This window comes from Aulostomus chinensis, chromosome 16 (assembly GCF_037954235.1).
Source record: "Aulostomus chinensis isolate RoL2024-O1b breed Wild chromosome 16, RoL_Achi_v1.0, whole genome shotgun sequence".
In the NCBI taxonomy this organism is placed as follows: Eukaryota; Metazoa; Chordata; class Actinopteri; order Syngnathiformes; family Aulostomidae; genus Aulostomus; species Aulostomus chinensis.
Genome location: NC_141335.1, coordinates 7,026,087 through 7,053,495, shown reverse-complemented (window position 1 = coordinate 7,053,495; position 27,409 = coordinate 7,026,087). Strand labels below are relative to the sequence as shown.

The 27,409-nt window shown below is 40.7% G+C and overlaps 3 protein-coding genes across 7 annotated transcripts; 1 reads left to right on the top strand and 2 right to left on the bottom strand.

The window, feature by feature from the left end:
- Positions 1-340: 340 nt before the first annotated feature.
- On the bottom strand, positions 341-4,075 carry il22ra2 (interleukin 22 receptor, alpha 2). The gene is made up of 5 exons (XM_086179810.1): positions 3,669-4,075; positions 3,239-3,359; positions 2,631-2,812; positions 1,900-2,042; positions 341-857 (listed from the first exon to the last, which is right to left on the bottom strand). The coding sequence occupies exons 1-5, from the start codon at positions 3,730-3,732 to the stop codon at positions 708-710; spliced, it is 660 nt and encodes a 219-aa protein (XP_086035936.1). The 5' UTR covers positions 3,733-4,075; the 3' UTR covers positions 341-707.
- On the top strand, positions 764-27,330 carry LOC147247324 (uncharacterized). 5 transcript variants are annotated; one of them, XM_086179807.1, is made up of 9 exons: positions 764-874; positions 2,577-2,842; positions 3,257-3,367; positions 3,686-3,827; positions 16,250-16,317; positions 18,438-18,570; positions 20,806-20,955; positions 23,473-23,787; positions 26,132-27,330. In XM_086179807.1, the coding sequence occupies exon 9, from the start codon at positions 26,204-26,206 to the stop codon at positions 27,026-27,028; it is 825 nt and encodes a 274-aa protein (XP_086035933.1). In that variant the 5' UTR covers positions 764-874; positions 2,577-2,842; positions 3,257-3,367; positions 3,686-3,827; positions 16,250-16,317; positions 18,438-18,570; positions 20,806-20,955; positions 23,473-23,787; positions 26,132-26,203; the 3' UTR covers positions 27,029-27,330. The 5 variants fall into 5 exon arrangements, with proteins under 5 accessions (XP_086035933.1, XP_086035930.1, XP_086035932.1 ...); XM_086179804.1 differs by having other exon boundaries at positions 18,344-18,570; XM_086179805.1 differs by lacking the exon at positions 764-874 and adding an exon at positions 1,210-1,254 and having other exon boundaries at positions 18,344-18,570.
- ifngr1l (interferon gamma receptor 1-like) lies at positions 7,871-19,823 on the bottom strand. Its single transcript, XM_086179802.1, has 7 exons — positions 19,614-19,823; positions 15,064-15,187; positions 13,979-14,160; positions 12,922-13,124; positions 12,387-12,552; positions 10,950-11,065; positions 7,871-10,822 (listed from the first exon to the last, which is right to left on the bottom strand). The coding sequence occupies exons 1-7, from the start codon at positions 19,678-19,680 to the stop codon at positions 10,451-10,453; spliced, it is 1,230 nt and encodes a 409-aa protein (XP_086035928.1). The 5' UTR covers positions 19,681-19,823; the 3' UTR covers positions 7,871-10,450.
- Positions 27,331-27,409: the final 79 nt, after the last annotated feature.

The window sequence follows — 27,409 nt, the reverse complement described above, 5'->3', positions numbered from 1 at the left end:
AGCGCAGCTGATGTCCTGCGGGCTGGAAACTCACACAAGTGGCGCTTGTGCTCAGACACTCAAAGGCTTTGGAACAATAAAGTGCATCACAGACGTTTTCACGGGAGCAGCTGTCGAGGTAGTAGTGGTGGAGGAGAATTTAAAGCCGCTCTGATGGATGTGACAGACATCCAGCCATCAGTGGATCCAGTCACCCACCCCCCTTCCTCCTCCCCCTCCACCCCCCCCCCCCCTGCAAGAAGAAAAGAAAAGACAAAGGAATAACAGAATCACACTATCACCGTTCAACTCATCCATCACTAATCTAAAAATAGTGAAAAGGGTGTGGTGAGCAGATAATTATAGTCATTGTGGAGAAAATCCTCCAGGAGTTTCATTCTCCCTCCCTCTTTCTGTCTCACTGCCTCAGGTGATTGTTACACTACACCTGACACTTGACTTGTCATTTTGTAATCTTTTGTCACACCAGAGAGGTTACTTTTCACTTGTTAGTGATACTGTCCAGGTAGACTACTCTGCACACAAAGCAGACACTCTTTCACTTCACGACTCTCTTTTTCCTATCAATTTGCAGAAAAAGAATACTAGAGATGTGAAGTTCGTATTTCACCAGATGATGCAAGTGTGTGTGTGTGTGTGTGTGTGTGTGTGTGTGTGTGTGTGTGTGTGTGTGTGTGTGTGTGTGTGTGTGTGTGTACCGTGTGAGATCAGATTGTAGTGACACATTTCTCAGAGCTGCGTTCGCTGCTCTTGGTCTGCAGGGGGATCACGGTCTGGGCTTGGACGCAGTACTTCATCTTGTGGTTCAGCTTATTCAGAACCATCCTCTTGGAGCTGCGGTCCATCTCAAACTCGACCTGAACAGGAGAGGCAGGTTTGTGGGAGGCAGAGGTCACCACGAGCCACCAAATGCAAAGCGGATTTATGATGTCAAGCCTTAAAGTTGGTGTCAAATGGCCTGAGCTGGAATGAGCTAAAGGCGTGAAACTTGCTGCAGTCGCTGGAAATGACGTTAGAATTATTCATAAAACATAAATATTAAATGAAGATAAAATACGTATTGAACTTTTTTAAAAAAGGTGAAAAAAAAGATTCCAGTGCTTCTGTTCACTGGCCATAAATGTTCTGTAAGGGTGTCAGTTAGCTTGTTAGCTTGTGCATGCGCTCGAGCTCAAAAAGCTAAAATTAGCTGATAATGTATCTCACTGCATCAAGCTAGCGCGCTATGATACACCATGGAACTATAGTAACAAGGTGAGTTACATCAGTGCTAGTAGCACTTAGAAGGGCCCAATTATTTGAGTCGTAACGCTCAGCAGTTTTACTTGTTAATTTTCATCTTTACTTCTGCTTTTCTTTTTTTTAATCTGACATCCAAAGCCGCAGGTAGCTTCTGCTACTTTACCAGCATAAAGTCAACACATAGGGAACGCCGTCGTACACGAAAGAGATAGACTTTTATTGGACACTGGTGGAGCTGAGTGTGCTTGACAAAAAGCTAACTGGACAGTAAATGAAGACCAAAAGGGATTTTTTTTTTTTTTTTTTTTTGCTAATTGGCACTAACTGCAAACAGCAAACACAGCCTTTGGGGATTTAGAAATACATTTATAGTACAAATGTGCACCATAACACAAAGTATGGCCGACTTCAATTAAAATAGCTTTTCAAATGACTGTGCTTAGCAAATATTGTCTGGAACCTGTAAACCATTCATCCACTTGTTGCACTACTTGTGAGTGTGTGTTTAGTCATTGTATGTTTATCTTTGCGGGGGACAGTCTTGTTATTTTCTGGTAAATATTCAAAGGAGAGTTTGAGAAGACTTGGTTTTTAAGGTTTATTTGGGCTCAGGGGCTAGCGAAGGTATTATATATCCTTGAGTTTGCTCCGTCATACCTCCTTTCCACTGACATCTGTGAGGTAAATCTTGAACTGAAGATTTCTGTGAATCTTCCGGACAGGCAGCGGTGGCCGATTCACATAGACCATAATCCCCTGCTCCGTCACGTTCAACTTCAGTGTTGGTGGACTAATTTTGGCTGCAGGGAAAAACATTTAATTTGAGCAAGAATGAACCGTAAAATGTGACGAAGTGGTAAAATAGAAAAACAACAAAAATAGGAAGCAGAGACAATTATTTTCTAGTTGTTCTGATGTATAACAAAGGAGGAAGTTTGCAGGTAAACAATGACTACTGGAATGCAGTCATTTGATGCTTTGATCAATATTTCAGTAACATTTATGTAGGGACAGACTTCTTTATGTTGGAAAATTAATATGATTATCAGATAGAAGAATTCAAACTCAATTTGATGTCTCTTTATTGGCTGTCTGGCTTTATTGCACTATAACTCCTCATAATATAGTGATATATCTGACACCACAGCAGGATGTTTGGACTCATATCCATGCATTTATGTGAATGCACATAAGATTTGCTGAACCAGAAAGTGTATTTAGCAGTACCTACCGTTTAATGTTAGCATGTGGCTAATTTTTTACCATTGCGTGAGTCAAATATCTTCCCGGTATTTGGTAATAAAGGATTTTTTGTTTAATGATGTCTGTTTTAGGCTGTTTGAGAAAGCAGGGAGACAAAGAAGAGAGGAGGAGGTGCAGAAACTTACTGCCCCAGCTGGGGTTGAATCTGGGGGACAGGATCCAGCCTGATTTGCTGGAGGGCAAGGAGGAGGCCCGTACTCTGGCGTAGTACCACTCTCTGGGTTCAGAGGTCACTCCGCTGAGGTCACACTTTTGCTTCAGTATCCCCTGGCAACCGGCTACATCTAGCCACTCAGGCTCACCGTAACTGAGGCACCGAAAGATGGAGACACACAAAGTAAGAGGTTGAAAACCACAAAATACTGAGGTGGTTCTTGTTTTCCCTGATCTAACGTCAGGCAAACTAACATGATAAGTATGCAATGTTGAAAGTACATTGTCTGTACTTGGTTAAATTCAAGGGACATGTTTAAACATGGTTTGGGTTAGCTGCTTGCTCAAGGAGCGGGGTTTGTGGTTACAGTAACGACCACAGGATTAAAGCTATCGTGTGGTATATTTGTTTCCACCTTCTGGTAGTGACAGGTATTGCAAAGGGCTTGACAAGTGCCTGTGGTAGGCCTGTGTTTTGAGCGTCATACAACTCCCAAGAAACTGATCCATTTGGTCTCATAACATTTGGAAAATTTAGATGAAATGCACCATTAAATTACAGCGTGTGTCCATGTCTTACATCTTCCACTGGACGAAGTACTGCAGGGTGGTGCTGTTGCTGGCGTGAGACCAGTGTAGAACATTCCTATAGTCCACTGAGTCAAACCTCACCTGTGCAGGAGGAGCGAGCACCTCTGGAGCTGAGGAGGTAAGTGATTTCCAAGACAGTCAAAATGAAATCATTAATCAACAAAACTTGCTTTTAATCTTGTTTGTTAAGAACAAGTCTGACGGATGAAAGTGAGAAAGGTGTGTGCTGGCATGTGTGCTGTTTGTATATATTTTTAGCTGAAAAGAATCAGTGAAATCTAGATTCAGATTCTGATTCAGAACCGATGCCAAGCTGTGTAGGTGAGTTGGAGGCTCAGAAAATTAGTCTGCCATTGAAAAGAAAGCATTTAGTGACAGCGCTCATCCATACATCTTCAAATGTAACCTTGCTATGTTACCTTGCTCCGTGACGCAGATGCTCAGGTTGCCCAGCAGCACGACTCCCAGCAGCAGACGGCTCATCGCTTCACCACGGACAGGCTGGCCAGACTGATGCTGGCAGACACACGACCGGCTTTAAATGCCACGACTTCCCCCTCCACAGTGGACCATTTAAGGTATGTCTGACACAACAAGGAGTCAGAGGTGTTACATGACTTAAACACACGTTTGACCTTTCCTTTTTTTGTTGTTGTTGTTGTTGTTTTTTTACAGAAGTACATTTACATGTGACTGACACAGACGTGTTTCCAGTGTTGGTACACTATCAGGGTTATTTCATGTCAAGTGCAGCGTCAGATTCATGTAGTCTTACTCTGCTGGTCTGGAGGTCTAGAGTTCAGGGGATGAACAGAATTTCTCAACTGGAGAGGCTTGACAGGAGTAATGGTAGAGATAAACTGTAGGCGTGCAACATTTAAAGGAAAATAAAACAGAATAAAAAAGTAGGATCCGTACTAGTTATGCCCCTCAATCACAGCTGGGAAAAACCTTTTAAAACAGTATTTCAACAAAACAAGTGGGAAAAATGAGGCTAAAGGAAATTTGCGATTAAAATGTGCCTTCAAACAACTTTCCAAATGTTTTCAGATAAAATTAATGACATCATAGCGGAGAACTAATTAAATTTTGCAGGGGTTGGTTTACACTCAGTTATCAATCAATAAGCAATTTATCAAGCATTTTACATGCCAAAAAAAACTACGACAGAGTGACTACATCCAGTTAGCCTTTCGTTAGCCAGAATATTGATACATAATTTAATGGTGTTGTTCTTACAAGATCTTATCAGACCAAACACATCAAATTATGATCATTAATGTGTGCCTAGACAATTTCTCAACCATCTATCAATAGCTTCTGTCAAAATTTAAATTAGGAATAAGTCTTTTGTAGCTGAAGTTGTAATCTGACAGATGGTGGAGGAGCACAGAAATCTGAGAACACGTTCTCATTAGACCTAAAATTAGAAGACACCCCTAATTCATCAATTATCTTAATTGTATTTACAGGGAAATAAAATACCATAAAACTGATGTTTTAAAACATGTATTGAGCATGTATTGGGAGTTAATTAACAACTAGCACAAAGATACAGAATTGAAACTGGGGAAGTGTGTTTGTCATTTCATGGAACCTTGAATTATTGTTATTATTTTCATTGTTATTTTTCACGATGTGTCATACTTCCCAGTCATAGCATTCTTGCTCAATATTGGAACAATCCAAATCATTTTCCTCTTCATCAGTCATTTTGACGCACAACTACAAACCCAGGTTGAAAAATACAGGGATTTCCCTTTCACAAAGTGTTCCTCTGATTTATTAGGAATTAATGATACCTCTCTGCTGTTCAAACATTTTACTGCTCTGTTAAATGTCACCGAACGAGTAGCTTCTCATCAGGGCACGGAAGAATTGTTAATGCGTGTGTGTGTGTGTGAGAGGAAGGAGGAGAAGTGATATTTTATCTGGCTCTTGTCTCAAACTTTTTCCACTGAGTTAATTGTTAATGGTAAATGGAATCAATTTATATAGCGCCTTTCCACCTTAGCAACTCAAAGTACTTTACAGTGTGGTCTCATTCTCACACACACACACACACACACACACACATGTACTGATGATGGAAGCTGCCACACAAGGTGCCACCCTACTCATCAGTACCTTGCTCAAGAACACTTCGACATGATCACCGGGGGAAGTGAGGATCGAACCAGGGACCCTTCGGTTGCGAGCCATTCTACCTCTTGAGCTACTGTATATCACCCACAATATTAACTTGGCTCCATTTCATTAATATTTAATGCACCAGCTGGGATCAAATCTTTGTCCATTTTCAAGCTTTAATGACTCATTTGCAACAATTTTTGGCTGCTTTGGGGGCCACACAATGATTTCCATTGTCCTGTTTGGCTAATGACAGTGGGAGAGCCAGAAAATGTATGAGTTGAGATTCAAATAGCAATAAAATAAATAAAATACACAAATCTAGTCCAGCTATATGGGGTAAATGGTTTAAAACAGACACACCTGAAATTGAAAAGAATCTGAATGAGGCAAAAAAGTTTAGAGGTAACTGATGAAAAATAGTTTCAGGCGAGTCTCAGATAATGGAGGTGAGAGAATATGAATTATTATGAAATGATGTAGAACAGCTTAAATTTTTATTCAGTTAAAGAACTCCTGATATCAGGTAGAAGTATTTTGTGTATTTTATTTTTCAAAGATGGCTGAAAGCCGTGTGGTAACAGCGCGTTTCATGAAATAATTGGATGAATAGGAGCTGTAACTCACATATTGGGTAGTTTCTGAAATATATAATTTTTGTATAATTGATAGTGTTAAAAACCTTTCATTCAAATAAGCAGGTTTTGTTACAAGAGGAGTTGTGTTAACAACACACAATTAGGGTCAGGAACTGAGACTACAGATGATCAGAAATCCCTCAGCTAAGAAATTACACACCAATTATAGTTTGAGGACACAGACCTTATAATGAAGGCTGTTATTGACTGTTACTGGAAACAGAGAAGGTCTCCCACTCCTACGCAAAGAGAAGAGGAAGGAAATATAACTAGCAGGTATCTATGCAAACACGCAGACAAAAGAGGTCCCCCTTCCTGGTTCCAGAAGACGGAACAACACAGATCCCTCAAATGTCACTAACATCTCATCTTGTGCTTCTGTCCGCACAAACAGCTACTGAGTCTGATGTAGAGGTTTGAAAGGAGGTCAGTGAAACAGCAAAAATCAATTGAAACGTCCCATGGTTACTGGGTCGACAGAATTTCAGATCCAGTAAATAAGTAAACAGAGGATAGAATTTGGGCCTCTCACATTTGGGTTGGAGGACGCGACCTTACATTACCTTTGTAGACGTCCCCTGTAGTTCACCCAGCATATGTGCATTTTTGCATGAAATAGATAAACATATCAATAATCGAACCAAAAAATTTATTTATTTGCAAATTTCATGTTGGTTTTATGTGTTAATCAGCCTCATGGTGTGTATGTTGTAAGCCAGCTGTGTATTTTCAGCGAGCTTAGCCGTTAGCTGTTTCCTGAAGACCCAGCAAATTTTGGTAAAGCTGAGGAAGTCAAATGGCAGCTTTTGTTTCGCAATTTGCCAGCCTTCAGCCATCTGGTAAACCACAAAATGGTCTACACCGAGGCTTTATGTTCGGAACATTAAATATTTGGGATTTGTAATCTGCTGGATGCTGATGTACTGCTAGCGTTGTTAGCCCAAATTAGTATAGTCATCCATATGGACAGCACTTCAGCAAGTACTGAAATGGTTCAGTAGACAACGGGCAATTTGTAAAATATCCATCCATCGTCATCTTCCACTTATTCCTTACTAGTAAGGGTCGCGGGGGCGCTGGAGCATCTACGGGTGAGAGGCGGGGTTCACCCTGGACAGGTCACCAGTCCATCGCAGGGCCAACATACAGAGACCAACAACCATTCACACTCACGGTCAATTTAGAGAATCCAATCAGCCTCGTCCCCAAAGTGCATGTCTTTGGACTGTGGGAGGAAGCTGGAGTACCGGAGAGAACCCACACAGGCACAGGGAGAACATGGAGACTCGCACAGAAAGATCCCGCGCCCGAGCCGGGACTCGAACCCGGAACCTTCTTGCTGTGAGGCCACAGTGCTGACCACTGCACCACCGTGTAAAATATATTTATCCATTTTCTACACCACTTATCCGTTAAGGGTCGAGGGGGCTGGAGCCTATCCCGGCTGACATTGGGTGGGAGGAGCAATTAGGGGTTCAGTATCTTGCTCAAGAATACTTTGATATGGTCACCGGGGGAAGTCAGGATCAAACCAGCAACCCTTCGGTTGCTAGGTGGCCACTCTACCTTTGAGCCACGCCGCCCCTTCTTGTGTTCATTAATATTTAGAGTTTAAAAGCTGAAGTCAGACAAAGTAATGTGACTCAGCTTTGCCAAAATGACCCTCACAAATATTTTTTTTGTTGGCATTTGTAAATTTTTTAGCAATTTTTTTTTTAATTGTCTGGCAATATCTTGTCAAATCACCCCTTTTCTTTCAAAAACTATGGATTAAAGCCATACCTGATTTTTATTCAGTTAACATCCTCCTTGGTTTAAAAACTTCATTACAAAAGGAAACGTCACAGCAAATCTTCGCACATAATATGTCTTTATTGTCAAAGAAACAACAAAAAAACTGGACGGAGGAACTCAATAGACACCGGCATAGAGCGGACAAAAGCTGTGTTCATCACAGCATGACTTGGAAGATTCGAAGATAAATCACAACAGTGAAGTGGCGTCATTTTGGTTTGACCAAACAGAGAAGTTACAAACAAAAACAAAATATTCTGTTGTCAAAATGTACTTAAGGTACATGAAATGCAATACAGTGATAAGGCATCAGAGAGAGTCATCACTCTTATCTTAAAAGTCACTCATTTCGCGAGTGAACTTTATTCATTGCAGTTCTGAACAAATTAACAACAATTAAAAACTGAAAACTAAGCAAAACATTTTTTTTTAAGTTAACGTTAAAACAAGAATTTTGTCACTGTCCAGAAAAAGGCTCCAGGTTCACTCCTATGTCAATGTACTTTGACAAAACAAACAAAAGTGCAAATACGTCTCCTCGGGATAAAACATTCCATAGTCGTTTCAGAGTATGATTATCAACTTGAAGTAACTGATGGATATAGGTAAGCTCACATGCACTTGGTAGATGCAGTGAAATGTTAATGCGGTTACAGTGGACTTGCAGGAGATTAAGCGAAGGATTCACTGCGATAAAACTTGTAATGTCTCTCCGTGATGACGGAGGCTTTTTTTTCTTTCCCTTGCATCTCAAACTCTGCTCAGAGTTATTGAGCGTCGCTCTAACGTGTTCAGTCAGTTCTCTTTTGGTTTTTTTTGTCATCTGAAATGCTCACCTCTCGGTTTTGTTACTGTCTCTTATATTAATGAGAAACCGCCTCTATTAGGTCTCCACGACTTCTGATTAACCTGTCAGATGTGACAGCAGTGCAATAGGCTAGTATCCACAAGTGGCACACATTCACGTCATTCATGTCACGTAAAGTACTTCTGCTTCCTTTTGCCTTTTACCAAAGTGACTGCTTCATTTCGTTTGAGGAAATGATGACACATATGATTGTGTCAGACTTTTGGCATCTGCATCCCTGACTTGACTTCTAGTTTATTTTTATTTTTTTGAAGTTCAGTTAAATACCCCATCCATCTGCTCTGAGATCAGATTTGACTTTACATTGACAAATAATGAGACCCCCCCACCCAAAAAAACCCCAACAACAACAAAATACAAAAAAACCTGTTTGTCAACATCACAAAAGTTAACAGTGGAGACGGATAACCTGACCGTTTCTAATCCAGCTTGTTAACACTCGAGGGTGCATTAATAACAGTTGGTTCCAGCTTAATTATATACAAAGTGCTGAATCGACATTACTTCTGCATAATTATCCATTTATTAATGCAGCAACAGTTAAATAAACATTATTAATGTACCCTTTTACCTAAATGTTGTAATGCAATGCTTTAGTCTGCTATGTAAGGAGAATGAAATCTGGGACATGAAGTCGTAACTTGGATTTATATTTATAGAGCATCAGGATAATCTAACAAATCATTCTTACAAATGAAAAAAAAATATATATATATAACAGTAACATGTACAAAAAAATAGCCGTTGAATTTTCAATCAATTTTAAATTTGGCTATGGCAGGATTCCCCTATGCTTTTGTCCTGCATCTTTACACTCCTCCTACTTACACTCCAAGCCTTTGGCACTTTTATTCTAAGGGTCCTTGGCTGAAAATTTTCGGAAATGTTGTTGCCATCAAATCTTTCAACTTCCTTAAAAAAAAAAAACAGTCCTCTCCCATTCTGAGATATTTCTTTAGAATTGTGGCTATTGTCGCTATTATTGTCAGCATTATGTATACGGCGGTGGCCGTGTTTCATGTTATGCTTCAGCAGATTCATTGTCAAGCGCAAGTTATGAAATGGAACCTGGATCGGTGAATAACGACAGCATTTGCACCCCATTGCAAAATACTGGCCCTTTATCCCATCTCTAAAAATAAAAAAAAAACAAACAAAGCTGACTGACACTAATTTTGGATTTCAGTGTAAGAGGGAGCTGAGCCTTCACCCTGGAGGGCCAGTCCGAGTTTTAACATTCCTCTTGCTGCATCCTGCACAGGTGGATGGATCAAGAAGTATTTTGTAATAATACAAACAGTGTCAGGACCAAACTTTACTCTTATTCACAAAAGAAAAGGGACTGAATCGGAGCTCATTAAATTGGCTTCACATCAGTCTGGAGGGAGGCATTTACCATGACAGCACTTTCACTATTTAGCCACTAGATGTCTCACTAAACCTGTAACCCTTGTCTCCGTCTCAAGGTTAGATTTTTGTCACCTTCTTAAAGTAATTGCTTGACATTTTTTGTAGCCTAAATCTACCCCTTATGTTGATTTGCCTGCAGGTTTTTTTTCTGAAAAAAATGACTGAGGCGATTATTCTAAAAATATGCGAAGGCTGATAAAATAAAGCTGCAAGAACACGTTGGACTGCTACAAGAAGAGGGAATTCATTACTTGGGTTGACCTGAACCTCACAGAACCATGTAACACTTGCAATGAAAGCTCCTCTTCAAGTTGGTTCCGTTTTTATGTCACGTGGCATTTAGAACAAAGCTGAGCTTGAGTCAAGGGGTAGTGGATTTATCCTCCCGATAGCCCTCAGCCTCTTCGCCTGGTGCCAACTCCACTACAACCTGACGCGACTCGTAAGCAGAGCAAAGTGCAGGGGTGGTCTCATCTTCCTCCAGGTTTATCCCTTTCTCATACCCGCCCTCTTGAACAGGATACTTCTGTACCTCTGTGACATCACACCCTCCTTCATCCTTTGTCGGCAACCCAAGGGGCAGACGTAGGACCTGCTCAGTAGTGGGAATGCCATCACATGTTTCACTCACATCTGATAGCAGCGGCATGGGAGAAGAGGGTGCTGTTATTACCTCATCCACCCGCTCTCGATCAATTCTTAAAGTCCCATTCTTATTTTGCCCGTTGAACATCTAGAAGAACAAAGAGATATTGTTAGCTCTTTAAGTGTGGATAAATACTTCAGAGGTATAAATTATGACTATACTAATATATAACTATTTCTGTTTGAATACCAAATGTGTTGCTGAGGGCACCCACCATAGACCTGGGAGTAGACGATGACGGTGAGATCTTTTTCCGGAATATCATGAAGAAGACGCAAAAAATTACAGCCGCTGCCGACACAGCCACCACACTGATGATGATGACATTATCTGGACAAAAAAGATGTATACAGTAAATAAATCTACACAAAAAACAGAAATATACAGGCAGAGGCAGAATATCTGTCATAGCACCAGCTCACTAGGGTCTCTATGTTATTATCTGACCCAAAGTTTCATCAGCAGACAAGAAGTAAGTGAATAACCCTGTTAAACGTGTTGAACTGAACCTGATCTCAGTTGAAATACTAAATACATCCACTAGATGTCACTGTGTCTAAAAAAATGTCTTTTTTTTTTCCAGCTTGCCTTTTTTGGACTTTTGCAGGCAAAATTTCATGTTTAATTTTGACAAATTATAGCATCCGAGGTATTACAAGACAAAATTATGTGTCGTTTTTTTCTTCAACAAACATAAGCATAACGAAGTTGTTAAGTAGAACATAACATGGCCGCATAATCAGTTTCAGCTGTCAAAGATATCAAAATATATTTTTTTAATCCGTTGCTGGTTTGATCCTCACTTCCCCTGATGGCCCTCTCGAACTATCCTTGAGCAAGATACTGAACCCCTAATTGCTCCTGATGACCCTGTGACCGACTGGCGTCACATCCAATGTCAGCTGTGTTGTACGTCGCTTTGGACAAAAGCGTCTTGCTCAATAAAATTGTAGAATTGTAGATAGGCTCCCCCACCCCCACCCCGACCCTTGATAGATAAGCGGTATACAAAATGGATGGATGGATATTTCTCACGTCTTTCCTATGCTGTTTGTGCAAATATATGATTTATGGGCTTTTGTAATTTTTTTTTTTCCAAACAAAAGAAACATTTTCTTTCCTCTAAATTCACATTATGATTTTCAGTATGTACAAAATGTGACTATCATATCAATGACTTTGTACACAGATATCAATAATCTGCGAACATCAGCCAAAAAATAAAAAAAAAAAAACATACAAAAAGAATATCATAAATCCGTTGATTAAGGTCCAACGTTTTACCTAAAATCATCTTACCCAACACTTGACTTGTAATTTAAAATAAAGGTAGCAAAGGTCAACTCATTTGTTTACATTGACTATTTACTATGAAATTTAAAATGACCAAACACTTATCTTACTTCATAGCAGTATGATTGACATGTTCAGTACTTCAAACCTAAATGTGGCCAAAGGCCTAGTAAAGTTGTGGTTGTATTTTTTTTTTTTAACCGTCAATGTTAAAGTGTCTTTCTCGCCGCTATCAGACACAGCTAAATGACTTTATTTATTTATTTACCGAGTTCAGAACCGAGGCTTTCAATCGACAGCTGATGAATACTTAAAGTGAGTGTGCTCACACCCTGTATGAACTGCAAATGCACTCAACTGTTGTTCTTCCATCGTTTTGCCAGCGTGCAGTAGTCCCCTGTTCCTTCAACTTGAATCTTCTCCAGCTCTCCTGAGATTTTCACACAGTGCTCGTCATGTCCAGCGTCCACTGGAAGCGCTTTCTGGCACACGTTCTCAGTACAGCTGTCGCTAAGACGCAGATGCTGCACACAACACACCGAAAACAGGCAATTAAACCTGTTAACTGAGGGATTTGACCCACTTGGGGACACCAGATACAAGTTGCGCGATACCGGTGCGTCATTCGCACTTAGGTTGACCAGGCCATGAACCTTACTGCTTACTGAACAACCTCCCTCAAACAATTTAATGTGATACAGATAGGTTATATGGAACATACAAGTAAAAATATACAGGGCTAAGATCTATCCAAATCCTTATTTGGACCAAAATACACATTCTAGATAAAATTTAAGGCTTTTTAAGACCTACAATTCGGATTATCTTTCATTGGTTTATCAATATTTCAACCAACAATATCTCAAGATGTAGAGGTGAAACTGCAGGCTAACCTTGTTCATAGTGACACTGTAATCAAACTTAGGCAGCCAGTCGTTGAACAATTCGTCCTCTTGACTGTCCAAGTTGGTTTCGTGTGGTCCTATAATGTCCTCTAGCCGGCTGTGGAAGAGCCAGGGATGCTCGAAGCTTAACTGAAGCTGAAGCCCACTGTTCATCTGTTCAGAGATATGTACAGGTGGGAGGTCCAGGGAGCCTGAAAAGCAACATGGCTAACTGATTTCAAGTTTTGAGGATCACATGTTCTGTGACAGCACTGTGGCACGTTTCTATGCTTCCATACCAGAGGTGCTTGAGATACAGGATGCAAACAATATGAAGAATGACGGGGACGGGTGCAGCAACAGGTCTGATTGTGGTTTTATGGAGTTTTCACCAGTGTACAGCGGTGTGGTCGAGAGAGGGGGGAGAGAGCGTTGCGTTTTGAGATCATTTCTGTAGCTCGAGCAGCAGCAAAGCTGCCTGTTTAGGAGTGAATTAAGACAATGGCAGTGACACTACCGACCTTTGTATGTACAGTTAATCTGGACTGTTTGCTTGGACCTGAACTCAGGCCAACGTTATCATGTAAATTCAGTGGCATTGGAACAGCACACTAACACATTTCTGTTATGGAATATTTTCTGTTCTTGTCACCTGTAAATATATTAACTGTAATATATTTTAGCTTGACATTAACTTAGTGACAAATGAATCTCAGCAAGGTGAGTAGTTGAATAATTTTCCGTAATTTTCAATTTTTTTGCCGACTCAAAGGATTGAACCAAACGGACGGCATGGCTCAGAGGTAGAGTGGCCATCTAGCAACCAAAGGGTCGCTGGTTCGATCCTCACTTCCCCCGGTGATCCTTGAGCAAGATACTGAGCCCCTAATTGCTCCTTGCCCTATGACGGACTGGCGACCTGTCCAGGGTGAAGCCCGCCTATCACCCAATGTCAGCTGGGATAGGCTCCAGCCCCGCAACCCTTAACAGAACAGCGTTATAGAAAATGGATGGATGATTGAAGGCTGCCTTTGTTAAGTCATTAAACACCCACGTCAACACTCACATTTCTGAGGAGCAGGGGAATCCATGAAGTAGCTGAAAACGATGCCGTCATTTGGAGCAGGCTCAGACTCATTCAGTCCAACTACGGCAGTAACAGTCAGGAAATAGTCGTCGCTCGGATCGGACAGAAAGGACACATTTGCTTTAAGTGCTGCTGGAGTCACCCACAATGGGTCTGGCTTACTGCAGAGACAATGAAGAGGGAATAACACAGATCCAGTTTAAGTTCATCTTGGTTTGGGAGACTACACATGAGAGGAAACGAGCTTTTTTCCAAACTAAAGCCAAGAGCGTGAAAGGTGTGTTTGCCCGTCAGGTGGGGCCAGATAGGTTGCTGCCTGTTGCTGCTGCATCACGGCATGTCTCTAGTGCACATTTGTCACAGTCTGACACACTCGACAGACTATAATATTAAAACATCCTATGAGTTTCATAGCATTAAACCCCACCATAAATTGTTTTGGCTTACTGTAAAAGCTGCATGTAACAGTTAAGACATGATTATAAAACACACAGTAAATTGTTATTTGCCAATATTCCAGATATTATTATCCTTCAACTTAAAATAGATGATTATTATTAATACTGATAATTCATTTGTACACCACCTTTCAACAAAAATTGTTTTTTGTAAAGCGTTTTGAGCGGCAGAGGAACATTAGAATCAAGTTAAAAGGGGACGTTAAACAGAGAATCAAAAACCAGAATTTATATCGTAAGGCAAAAATATAACAACACAAAAAAAAGTAAAATGTAAAAAAATTAAATGACATAATGCAGTAAAGGTGCAGCAGAGGGCAAGTGCAAAGCTAATTAAAGGCTTAATTTCTTTGAAAACATCTAGCGAGCTAACTTCCCTGATACTTACAGACAAAAAAGTATTTTTAAACCGGATTGAAGTACTTCATCTATTTTTAACTTTGAAGTACTTTGAAGAGTTGATCATTTTTACACGTGTGCGAATAACTTTTTCCAGAACCAACGGCACCACAAACACATAGTGTCTCTCTAATTAATACTCGATTAAAGTGGTCTTTGAAACAATTCCAAACAGATATTTGTCTGGTAATATGTGGAAATACAAACCCAGCTGATTTTAATTGCGAAATATCTACTCTGAATTTGAGCTCAGGAAAATCATGGTCGTAACTCCATTCCAAAACGTTCTGCAGATTGCGGCAGTGCAGCGTCACGTTGGTCGGCGGCGGAACTGTGGAAACAGAAAAAAACAAACAGTTTATATAAAATTTGCAACAGAAAGGCTTTGACTGTCAAAGCAACACATGACTTTCAGACTGCTACACCTGGATGCAGTCGATGCTCTTCGTCCCACTACAGCACCGCAGCGGGAAAATATGGCATCACTGTCAAGCCCTGATGATGGTGTAGTTCATTTACAGACTCAAGTCCCTTAGGGAAACTGGGTTTGGCTGTTTTAGGTGACAAAAACCTGCCACAAGAGGGTGTTGCATGAAAACTGGGACACAACACACGCACTTCTTTCAGGGGGTGGGGTTTCCAAACAGTAATGGCTGACACAGTGTTCCAGAGCACAACACGAATAAATAATCTGGCTGTCAAGAGTGGACATGCACAGTTTCTTCTATAATGATGAAAGTGCTGCTTGAGCTGGATGTCCTAATCTGTCTTCTCGTGTCTGGTGATCTTAAGATGCCCAAAAAACAACAACATCAACTACAGTTGACTATCTTGCTATCAGAATCCAGGCCAGCACACCACACACTTCCTCAAATTTGAAACAGCAAAGCAGAGAAAGAGCACGTTTCATTCTCTTCGTCACGGATCCGTTCATGTGATTTCAAGCAGTTTTACAATAGGGTTGATGGTAAAACTGTGTGTCAACACTGCAAACACACACCGGCAACTTGCCTTCCTTCTTGATACAGTACACAAATTATGAAACAATGTCCACTCCATGCCAAACAAATGCTATTTCACATAATTTCATGATTGTATATTTTCATTTGTAGCTTTTCTTAAATTATCTTCTGTTGTACTGATGTATCTCACAGTTCTTACATATTCTGACAGGTGTTCCTCAAAGTTTAATGTTAAAAAATGTTAATTAGGGTGTTTAAAAAAGAAAAAAAAAAAACCCAAAAGGGTGAACTTGTGTCTGGTGAGGCATTCTGACCTCCACTACTGTATGATAACAGTTTCTTTGAAACCGCTGACTTACTCGATGCACATGCACAAACATTAGTGAGTCACCTTTGTACCTATAAATGGAATTTTACTTTCATTTTTTCAGTGAACGGACAGACTCGGAGAAACACAATATGCGCAGACCCGGAAACCCAAAGAACCAAGAACCAGTTGGTGAGAACAAGTATAGAGAAATCACGGAGGTTTGCACTACACAAGGTGACAACCGCAACAGTAAAGTTGGTGGCTAAGCGCTGCCACTGAAAGGCGGCGTCAAGCGCACGTGTTTCACCACAACATACAATTTCACTTCCTGTTTCTAGACGTTTATAGAACCAACACTGAAAATGGGAAGAATCTTTGAGACTAAATATCTTTTTCTATCTATACACTAAATATTCTTGTAGTTTTAGTCAATTTGAGAATAATCACATTAGAAATTAAAGGTTAAAAAAAAAAAACTAAAACAAAACAAAAACAACAAACAGCATAAATATGCCGATGCCTCTGCACCAGCAGTAGAGCGGACATTATCATGTTTTGGGGTTGTCTGCATGTCCCCTTCTAATAACGTGATATCACTAAGTGCAATGAGGGAATTTCAGTAAATACGGCTCAGACATCCACGAGGACTCAAGTATGAATGGAAACATTTTTGGGGGTCAGAGTTCATCTAGATTACACGGGAACGCCTTGAGGAAATTTCGTCAAATACGCCACAAAAATCCACTGGACCACAAGGATGTCCTGAACAAATTGTGGTGGTCAGAGGTCAACGCCACAGTTACAGGAGCATTTCTACTTTTCTTTTGTAATTTGCCTTAAAATGAAATTCAGGAAACTTTTCACCAAACAAATACGCAGGTGGACAGCTGAGGAAGAAAGATTATCCATGAAACAAAGTTTTACAGAATTCAGTACACTGCAAACAGCTTGTTACCAATTATGAAAACGGAAGCAAATGTTCAAAAAAAAAAAAGAAAAAAAAGATGCCAACAAAATGTCTCATTTTAAGGAACAGAAACTAGTAAATTCATGACTGAAGAGAGGAGGATGAATGGTTAACTGGAGTCAAATTGGGAAACTGAGGTAAAGAGAACTGCTGAGATTGATAAGAAGAAAAGAAAGCAAACTGGAGAGCAGCTTAGTTCATGTTGTGACATGAGCTACCATGCAGATATGAAATATCCAGATCCTTCAGAGGAGACAATAGCAGACTGTTCAAGTCAGCTTTCCATTTACAAGTGACGATGTCTTCCTTGAGTATAAAAACATCTTAACCTCGTGAAAGCCACAGTAACAAGTTCAAAGCACAAGTCCCAACTGCTGACAGGAGCCCTCTGCACGTGGAGACAAACACACTCGTTTCTGGCTGCCTGCACTATAAAACCCTCAAATCGTACTTACTGCTGCATGCAAATGTAGCGGGGATGCAAAAGACTATATATATTTCTTAAAAATATTTGTATGACTTTTTATGAATTTTGGCTGACATCTGTATAAAAATAAGTTGATATGATATTTACACACTGTAAAACCCATTAAAACATTGCTGGTGTTAAAAATCTGTTCTCTCCATTTCCGGAACATTTCGAAAAGCCTGTAACTGAGATATTCATCGCATTATTTCCTCATCCTAAATGAAAGGTGATCGGCAAAGATGAAGAGACTTGAGCAAAACCGGGCCAGCAGAAATATTGGCCATCAGACTGATACGATATATTTTTAAAAAATGACCAATATCTGACAAAACCGATGATGTGTCGATATTACCGTGCATCCTGAACATGTACTGCATCATCAGTAATAGGGATGACTTACTGACCACTGATAGTTCACCTTTCGCTATCTGCAAATTGTCATTAAAAATACGTAATCAGCTTTTCACCACCGATTGTCTGCAGCAGAGAGAAGAACATTAAAAAGCTGGAAAGCACAACCTGTAACGTACTCGCCACTCAGTCGCCCCACCCACAGAACCGAGTGCAATTCATTCAGAACGAATCAGGAGAAGGAACAAGGATTCACTGGAGATCAACACTCGACAGCCAACTGCTGAGCTCACATCAGTGTGGTCTGAATATGTTCTCAATGCATCTGAGCTGCATTCATGTTATAATGCCAGTAACCAATGACATCACTGCAGATGCATAATGCATTTAAACATCATGTTCCTGTCCTTCTCTCCCCTTTATCTCAGTCCCTCTCTTTCCTTCTGTGTATCTGTTGTCCTCCATTATCTGTCTTTGTCTCTGTCCTGCTCTCCTGCTCTCTTTCCCCCCAACCGGTCAAAGCAGAAGGCCGTCCCCATTGAGCCTGGATCTGCTCGATGTTGCTGCCTGTTAAAAGGAAGGTTTACGTCGCCGCTGTTGCAGGATGTGCTTGCTGATGGAGAATTGTTGGGTGGAGGTTCATTGAAGGAGTGAGGTACTGGACCTGCTCTACTTGGAAAGTGTCATGAGAGAACTTTTGTTGTGATTGGCTCGAAACAAATACAACCGACTTGACTTGAAATTGTTGCGTGGGTTTAAACATCTTAAACACCCCGACACACAACCTCTCAAAAACGTTAAAATAAGCTCCAGTGATATAAATATCAATAACTGCTGTCCGTGTCTGAGTTCACACACACACGTTTGTTAACCAGTATTTGACCAGGACCTTCACAAGTGCCAAGCCCCAAAAATTAATGACCGTGAATTCCGTGAAACTTGCGTTGACACATCCAGAATCCACCAAAACCTTCATCAGCCTACGATCACCGCAACCAACAACAAGCTACCTGGTTTGATACCACACAAAGACTTCAGGCTGACCTGAGGGAAATCAATATTACATTCTAATACACAAGTCACTTTTCTGGCTTAAGTTCATTTTTCATAAACCTCTGCTGGCCTGTTACTTTCAAATTCCATAACAACTTTTCCTGTGTTATATTATTAACATATCACAACATGTGTTGCAGGGTTTACGTCTCACCCTTGTACGTATTAAGTCACTTTCGGGTGAGAATTCTGGACCAGGCATCAGGACGCAATGCAGAACTGAAGCAATAGTCAACTCTACAAAGAGGAAATAAGATCTTTTTCCCACAACTTTTTTTTTTTTTTAGTATTAAACATTTAGCACATCCTACAGCCCTGCATTTAATCCTGCCGTAATGAGGACTATATTAACCCTGTTCAACTAAATGAAATCAACACAATCTGAACACAACAATCCACAGTAAGAGGTTAATTTATTAACAGGTTATGGACGTAGAAGTAGTCAGACGTACACATCGCTTCCTCTCACGCCCCCGTTTCTCTTGAGAAATGTAAAAATTTGTGGGAATTGCTTAAACAGATACAAACTTAAGGACCACTTTGTAAATCATGTGACAGGTTTCCATTCATTGGGTGTCTGTCATAAATGAAATGAAGCTAACTTCGAGGTTCTAGCACGTCAGTTAGCAAAAAATATCACCTCACCGTAGGCCGCTGCGACTTGCAAACAGAGCAGAGGGACGACAACTTGATCAAAACGTCGCAAAATCATAATCAGTCAGTCCAGGTTTACTTCTGTCGTGTTAGTGAAAGACGATACCGTTTCGCTTCGATAACAACGGCCGAGGTGGCCTTCCAGGAAAGAAGTAGCAGCACGGAGTAGAGCGTGACATGGAAGCTCCAGTGAGGAGGGCGTATTTGTTGCTGGCGCTGATGGCTTCACGAACTTACGTACTTGAAAAATCTTTCACAGGTCCACTTGTCGTTCATCATTTGAAAAATAAAAAAGGTGAAATTATGAGTTATATTGGTAAAATAATGTCATAAATTGAAATATTACACACTACATTTGTCAGGGATGGACTGTATATCTATATATCCCGACTATCCAACATTTGCTCCTGTAATTTTCTACCATCTACCGATTTATCCCGAAAGAAAACACTAAAAAAACGCAAAGATATACATATATAGAAAAAAATAGGAAACAAGCAAATTCATTGAGCGGATAACAATAGAAAATAGTCAACTCTGGTGGGATAAACGTCCTTCTTTTCAAGCAAGTGACTATGAGACCCGTATGTCCGAGGACACCTGAAAGCGTCCGACGCCTCCCAGTTGAATGGCTTAAATTCCCCCAAAATTCCTTCCTTGTATTTTCCCGTCGGAGAGGTACGGTGTTTTTTATGAAAGCATATAAACCTTGTGCATAAACTTCTAATAGTAACAAATATAACATAACGCAATAAAATAAAATATAATATATACTCATGGAGCATTTTATTCGGTACACCTAGGTAAAAAATGACAAAACTCCCTACCCCCTGCCATTAATAATGATCAGTAATACTCCTTACTCCCTTCATGAACAATAGATGGATTTTTATTGCTCATTTCTCAGCTGGTAGTGACATTATCCTTAAGTGGTGTTCCAAATATTTTGTCCATTCTATTGTTTGACTTGTAGAGTGGAAAAACTATGAAACTACTAAACATTAGCAAGGTTTGGAAGAAATGTGACATCAAAATAGTTCATGGCCTCCCTCAAGAGCATGCAAAATAATCAGAATATAATAATGCTCATAATGGGAGGATTTATTCCACTGCATTGTTAAATAAATTGGCAAGAGTGTTAAGGGTTCATTGGAACACATTGTGCTCTTGATGTGATTTCCAGCTTCCTCTGTGGGATACTTCCCCCATCCTGACGTCAGCTGGATGTGAGATGTTCCTTCCCATCCCAGCCTCCAACTGACGCATTCACATATCAGCTCTGCAGCAGCAGCCTGAAGTGCATTGAGCACCACAACACTGGACAGCTTAGAACGTAAGTAGCGCTGATGATTATTTCTGTACTTTTAACAAAGAAGGGTACGTTTGTGTCCAGCTGCGTATGTGGGGAGTCCGTGGAAGTCATGAAAAAGCCAACTCTGGTTTTATAGTCTCATGTTACATTGCATGGCTTGTACATTCCTGTGTTATGTTATGTAATAGAAACGCTCTCATGAACTTGCTCTGATAGAAAACTTGAAGATTTGTCACTCAGAATCCCTGCAGCTGCTCTGGATGGAGGATGTGACCACTCTTTAATTCACTGTCACCCTCTGATGGATTCTTCCTTGGACAAAAGCAGAATGGGAGGTTAACAAAGATTGAACGATTTTAAACAGGGTCACTTTCAACTCCTTCTAACCCTTAAAAATTTACTGTGACGCTAATACTTAGGGTTGGAGTCATTTTGGGTTCAAGGCAGGGTTTCATAGCTGAACCAGATGTGTGGTCAGACACTCACTTATTTAGTAAGAGGAGACTCTGAGAGGCTTCCAGCCAGAACACAAAAAGGGATATTTTCCTCTCCTGTTGGACTCAGATTGCTACTTGTGACATGAGCTGAGGTTGTAAACAAAGGCTTCAAGAAAAAGCACTGGCACCATGAATAATTGTCTCTACTCATCATATTTTCTTCAGTCCATATTTGTGAAATGTATCCGCGACTTTAGCATCTTCTGAAAGAACAATACTTGTATGTTCACACTTACTTTGTGTTAATGGACCCAGCTGCCAGCAGACGTCAGTCTAATGTCAGAAAGACGCTGAACTCCTCGTTAAAATGATGTTACATTTTGGAAAAAAGGAACCACTTCACTTATACGTACTCTCACTCCGGGCCAAGGATGTAGTTTAAAATGCCTCTGTTGGTTCGAGACGCCGGTTGTTTTCAACTTTCACTGGGTCTTCCTAAGGTCATGGTTGGCAAGAGGAGGAATCAGGGTGGAATTTTGTGATTCATAACATGGAACAACTAGAGGGCACTCTGAGAATGCATACCTCTGCCAGGGCAAGCCAACCAAAACAAGCAGCGATGAGTGGGCCCTCGCACCCTCGTGAACCCCAGCGCACGGCAGAGTGTGTAGCTGTTCTTTGGAGCGAGAGGATGGTCAAAACTGATGTTAGATTTTTCATAAAGGAACAAACTAACGCTTACACTTTGGTGTAAATGTTGCTTCCTGAGTGCGCAATGTGGCCCTGGAGAACACAAACCCACTATTTTAATGTTGCTGTTCATCACAGGCGAAACAGTGTGAATTTAGTGTGAATCAAATGGTTGTTGTTGCTTCAGGTTTACTTCCTGTAACCACTTGGCGACGCTATGAGTGGGACTTAAATTCAACTTAGGCAGGGACTTTCATGAAACCTGAGACGTTTGGAAAAGATCTGACCTTGTGGAGTCCAGTTCCAACACTGCTTAGGGAAAACTTTGAGTTCACAGTAACCCATAATCAAGGTTTTAAAGGGTTTCTGATTTTGAGCTGGATCTGGTCAACCAAAGAGGAAAAGTAAATCAAATTGTAAAAACAAAGACATTTCCTGTTTCCAAGAAGTGGTGCTATGACCGCTCTGCCCCAGCATTTATCCTTGGCCCGTTCTTTACCCCTCTGCCAAGTCTGGTGAAAATCAGCCTGATAATTTTAGCGTAATCCTGCTGACAAACAAACAAACAAACGCCACTGAAAACATGGCCTCATTGGTTATTTCTACCAACGTACAAGCATCACATACAGGATCCCAAAAACCTGTCACCGTGACAACGGTTAACATTTTTCTAATCGCCGCCATTGTTGCTGACTTTTCTGTCTATGACTGTTGGCCTTCTTGTCAGGACTTTCACTGGGGTTGTTGACACGCAGCGAATCTTCCTTCAAACACTGGAAGCGCTTAAACTTTTAGAACAGCGTCAGTGTCAATAACTTGTATTTGTATTCTAAACACAGTTTAATGTTGGATTCCTTTCCTGTGCTATTTGGATGCATTTGTTTCATTGCTGACCTGTTACAACATCCTCAACAGTGTCAAGAAAAACACGTTCAGTAAGATCCGGTGTTTCTTTACTGCAGGCGGCCGTGATTAAATCATTCTGTTCTTACAAAAACAAAGACGTTTTCATGGGAATTGTTTTTTTTGGGGGGGGGGGGGGCAGCTTGGGCCTCTACTTTTTGGAAACGTCACTCAAACAAGACTTAATTATGTGTTTGCTGGGGACTAATTCGAATTCGGTGCTCAAAGTGAGTATTCACGGATGTGGGTTTCACTAAAAATACTCTCCATCATCATGTGTGTTATTGTGGCCAAGAGAAATGAATGTTTTAGGCACACAAACAATATCTTAGTGTGACCAAGTCATTGTTGTACTTTTGGACTTTTGATGTATTGGCTATGTCAAAACATAAAATATCACTACAATCATACTTCAGCAGCACAAAAATTGCACAAAAAGTGTATTTTCTCTTTCAAGTACTCCCTAACAGGTATCTTGAGCTCATTTTTTTCTCTCTCTCTCCTGCAGTTCTTGCAGAGTGCAGAAAGAGCAAGCTAATGTAATCATATTTAGCTTGAAGCTTATGGCAGCTGACGGCCAACAAGAGCAAAACCGCCCAAAAACATCAGTTTAAAAACTCTCCGGCACATTGACGAGTTTTATCCACATCTGCATTGTCAAGCTGTATGCTCAGTAAACCAAAATTAGCTCGTAAACTGAAGTTTTTGGACAGTTTTGCTGTTGTTGTATCTGAGGTTAGCGATCAGTCACTGTTTGCTTCAAGCTGAATTTGGGTTGTTGGCTCTTTCTGCTCTCCAGGGTCACAAAGAAGAAATGCAGAAGGTACAAAAACACATCTGTGATGACACCTACTTCTGTTTATCTGAAAGGCAAAATATGCTTTTTGGTTTGGCTTTATATTGACGCATTTGTTCTTCCAGCATTTCCTCATAAAGTAGATGCTAACTGTATTAGCAAGTAAGAAAAACAACTCCAATATGCACCTCTCTGATTCATCAGTTGGCCAGCCTGTACAAATATAAACCCACAACTCTCATTTGATTTGTAGTTGAGACCTTGCAGTTTCCAGTTTGTAATTTATCCAACAATTGCTTTGATCAATTGCTGCAGCCATAAAAATCCTAGTCTCTGAAGTGGGGGGGGGGGGGGGGGGGACATTAAAAATCTTGTATGCATGATCTCCAAAATGCTGATACAGAAAGCAGTTATAATCAGCGTGTGAACAATTTTCCACTTTAAAGATCAAAAGTAAAACGTCAGTTTACTGAAAATGATAATTCACAAAAGCCAAATCTCAATCAAAAGTTTTCTGTTTGGAGTCATTCAAGGCCAAAGGAAAAATGTAGCGGTCAGCTGTGTCCCAGCTTTCTAGAGGCGGAAAGTCATACGCCTGATAATTAGCCAAACCAGTAAACCTACACGAACCTCCGCAAAAGCCAAGAATTTCAAAACAATGTTTTCGCTGGAACCTCTACACACTCTTAATTTTCTATGTCTGTGTTCCATATGTGAAATTCAATGCGGGATACCAGTGCCAAACAATGTAGCCCGTACTGTAGTGCAGAAAGAACACACCCTGCTCAGACATGTCTCCATCAGTCTGGGTAAACTTGTAAACACATCCGTCTCTCTGTTCCAGCTCTCGACCCAGACAACATTTAAAGCATTTTTCTAACCCGTATTTTCCAAAAAGGGCTTCAAAAGTGTGTCAGTTAGAAAGTACCTCAACACACACGGGTGTTTCCAGACCGGTTTAGAGGACCCGTGTGATGGAATTTTCTATACGCCCGTCTGTATCTGCCCGCACAGGTCAAGAGGTCAATTTATTCCTGCTGTAAAAAAAAACCTCCTCCTTCCTTCTGGACGGGAGGATCATTATCGGCCTTCGCTCACTCATACTTACACTCATACGCCTGTTCCCCTCAGTGCACAGGTGACCAATAAGAGTCGAGCTCCTCAAAATAGACGACAACATTTTTCATTGAAATATGAATATAAAATATAGGGGGTATGTAAGAAAACAAGAAAGAGCTATCCTGCATATCAGGTCTAGTACTAATATCTGGAGCTGATTTGGAGTTGCTGGGTCACATGACATGGAAGCTATGAAAAAAAGTTGTTGTTTTTCATTAAATATTCATATAAATTATAGAAGGACGATATTTTACAGACACGGCGCTCCTATCAAAATAAAGGACACAATTAAATGCAATAAAAAGAGGAGTGTCTGGTATGAGTCACATGTCATGGAAGCTACGGAAGGTTTTTCATCAAAGTATTCATACGAAATGCAGGTTGACGTAGAATGTGTCTTATCAGTCCAGTCTAGTTATTATGTGCAATATTGGGTCACGTGACGTGGAGGCTTTTGGAGAAACAAAATAAACTCGGAAATTTTAATGAGAACATGAAGATGGAATATTAGGAACAATCAATTTACAAAGAGATGTGCCTTATTTGTTCTGGTATTGTTTTTGCAGTCAGTGGGTAACATAGCATGGTAGCTACTGGGAAAAAAAAGCTAAATTCATTAGTGCACTAAGAAGAGGAGTGTCTGAAATGTACTGTCTTGTAATGAGATCTACTTCTCATGACAAGAAATTACACACCAGGGGTCATTTGGGGGCCGGTGGTTATTTCATGGAAACTCTGCACTTTTCAGTGGGAGACTGGAGACTTGTTTTTATGTCTTTTCCAAGTCCGGTTTCACAACATTAACTCCAACCACAGTGTTTTCCTTACTTGTTTTTTTCGTGCCTTAACCTAACCAGACTTTAACTGTCTTGACATCGTAAAATACTGTTTTCCAACCATGAATGTAATTTCAAGATCATAGCGCAACATTCTTGAACCAGGGATACCTTTACTATGAAAAAGATCCTACTTTACTTTTTACTGACATCGTTCCTGTGGTGCTGGCATGTAATTTCAACAGATGTAATGCCACCACCACCATGTAATAGATTGTTAAGAGGTCATGGTCTTTTTATGTGGTCATTTCACATATTTAACCACTTCATTTCAATGCTGGGCTTCTGGTTGTACATTGTGGTATTTGCTTAAGTTCTCCTACTGTGCTGAATGCTAATGGTGGGTTTGTTCCAAATGGTAAATGTAGGTTTTCTCTACTCCTGACATGTCTTTGTTTTTCCTCCTCTGGGCTCAGGTGCTTGGACTGTCCCACCCACGTGCATACATGATTACCAGTCATGCTCCCTGAGCTTCCCCTGCAGCAGTGATGCCGGCCTTCAGCCCCCCTGCCCCTCTCCTGTTTGTCCTGCTGTGTGTCTCGGTGGCTCTGCAGCGCTCTGACATGCGCCTGGCCTACGTGACACACAACAGTTTCTTCTATTACTCCTGCAGCCAAGACCCACTACCCTGCAGCGTCTTATCTCTAAAAGACTGCAGATGCAAGGACATCCAACTTTCCACGCTGCACCGACCCCAGTCCCACTCGTCTCCTGTTTTCCGTATGAGGCGTTTAACCGTTTGGTACACTTCACCTTTAAACACAGCGCGTCTGCTCAACAACTCTGAGGTGAGGCACCTCACCTTGATCTATTGTGGTCCAGGGGGATCCAAAGAGACAGTGACTCATGGATCCTTTGTCCTCGAGGGACATTTTGCTGTGCAGCATCTGGAGAGGCTGAGTGTAATCAATGTGCCTCAGGGATCTGCTCCAGATTCAAAGAAGGGCAAAAACATGGACTCAAACAGCGACCCAACAAGAGATAACAGTGCATATTTAGACATACATAGATACAAGGAGAGAGACACCAACCGCGACCTGATTGGAGACATGAACACATATTCAGAAGTGCTCCCCGGGGCGTGGTCCTCACCCCAAATCCAAGACATCTTCCTGGGCCGGGAGCTTGGAGCAGCATATCATGAGCAGGCCAGACTGGGAATCATCCACAACTCCGTGCTGGAGAGCGGAGCAGTGATGAAATCCTACACGGTCCAGACACAGATAGACAGCGACGGAGCGCTGCCCTTCCCTGATCTCCACCTGCCCAAGCTACCAGAGACATCAGTCATATACGTCAGCTTTGTGTACTGACGGCTCTTTGCGTTTAGGAGGAAAGATTCTGTATTCTTGCAAAAACATCTATAACTTTCCAAGGGTACCAGAATTTTGAAATAAATGAAGGATTAGACTGCATTTAATTTACATTTTGACCAAAGAACCATCTCTTAAATCCTGTGCTGTATCATTCACTATATAAATTAAAAGCATTGCTTTATAGTCATTTTGGTAGTTTGATGTTAAACTTGGGAGGTTTATCAGGTGTTAAGATTTTGTGAAATAAATATGTAACATTGCACTCAAAGAAAAACTGACAATAAATCAGAACCTCTCTTAAAAACATATGTGTTTTATTGGATCTGTTTCAAATATATGTAACTGCCTTGTAAACGGGCTGTTTTCACAAACATTTAC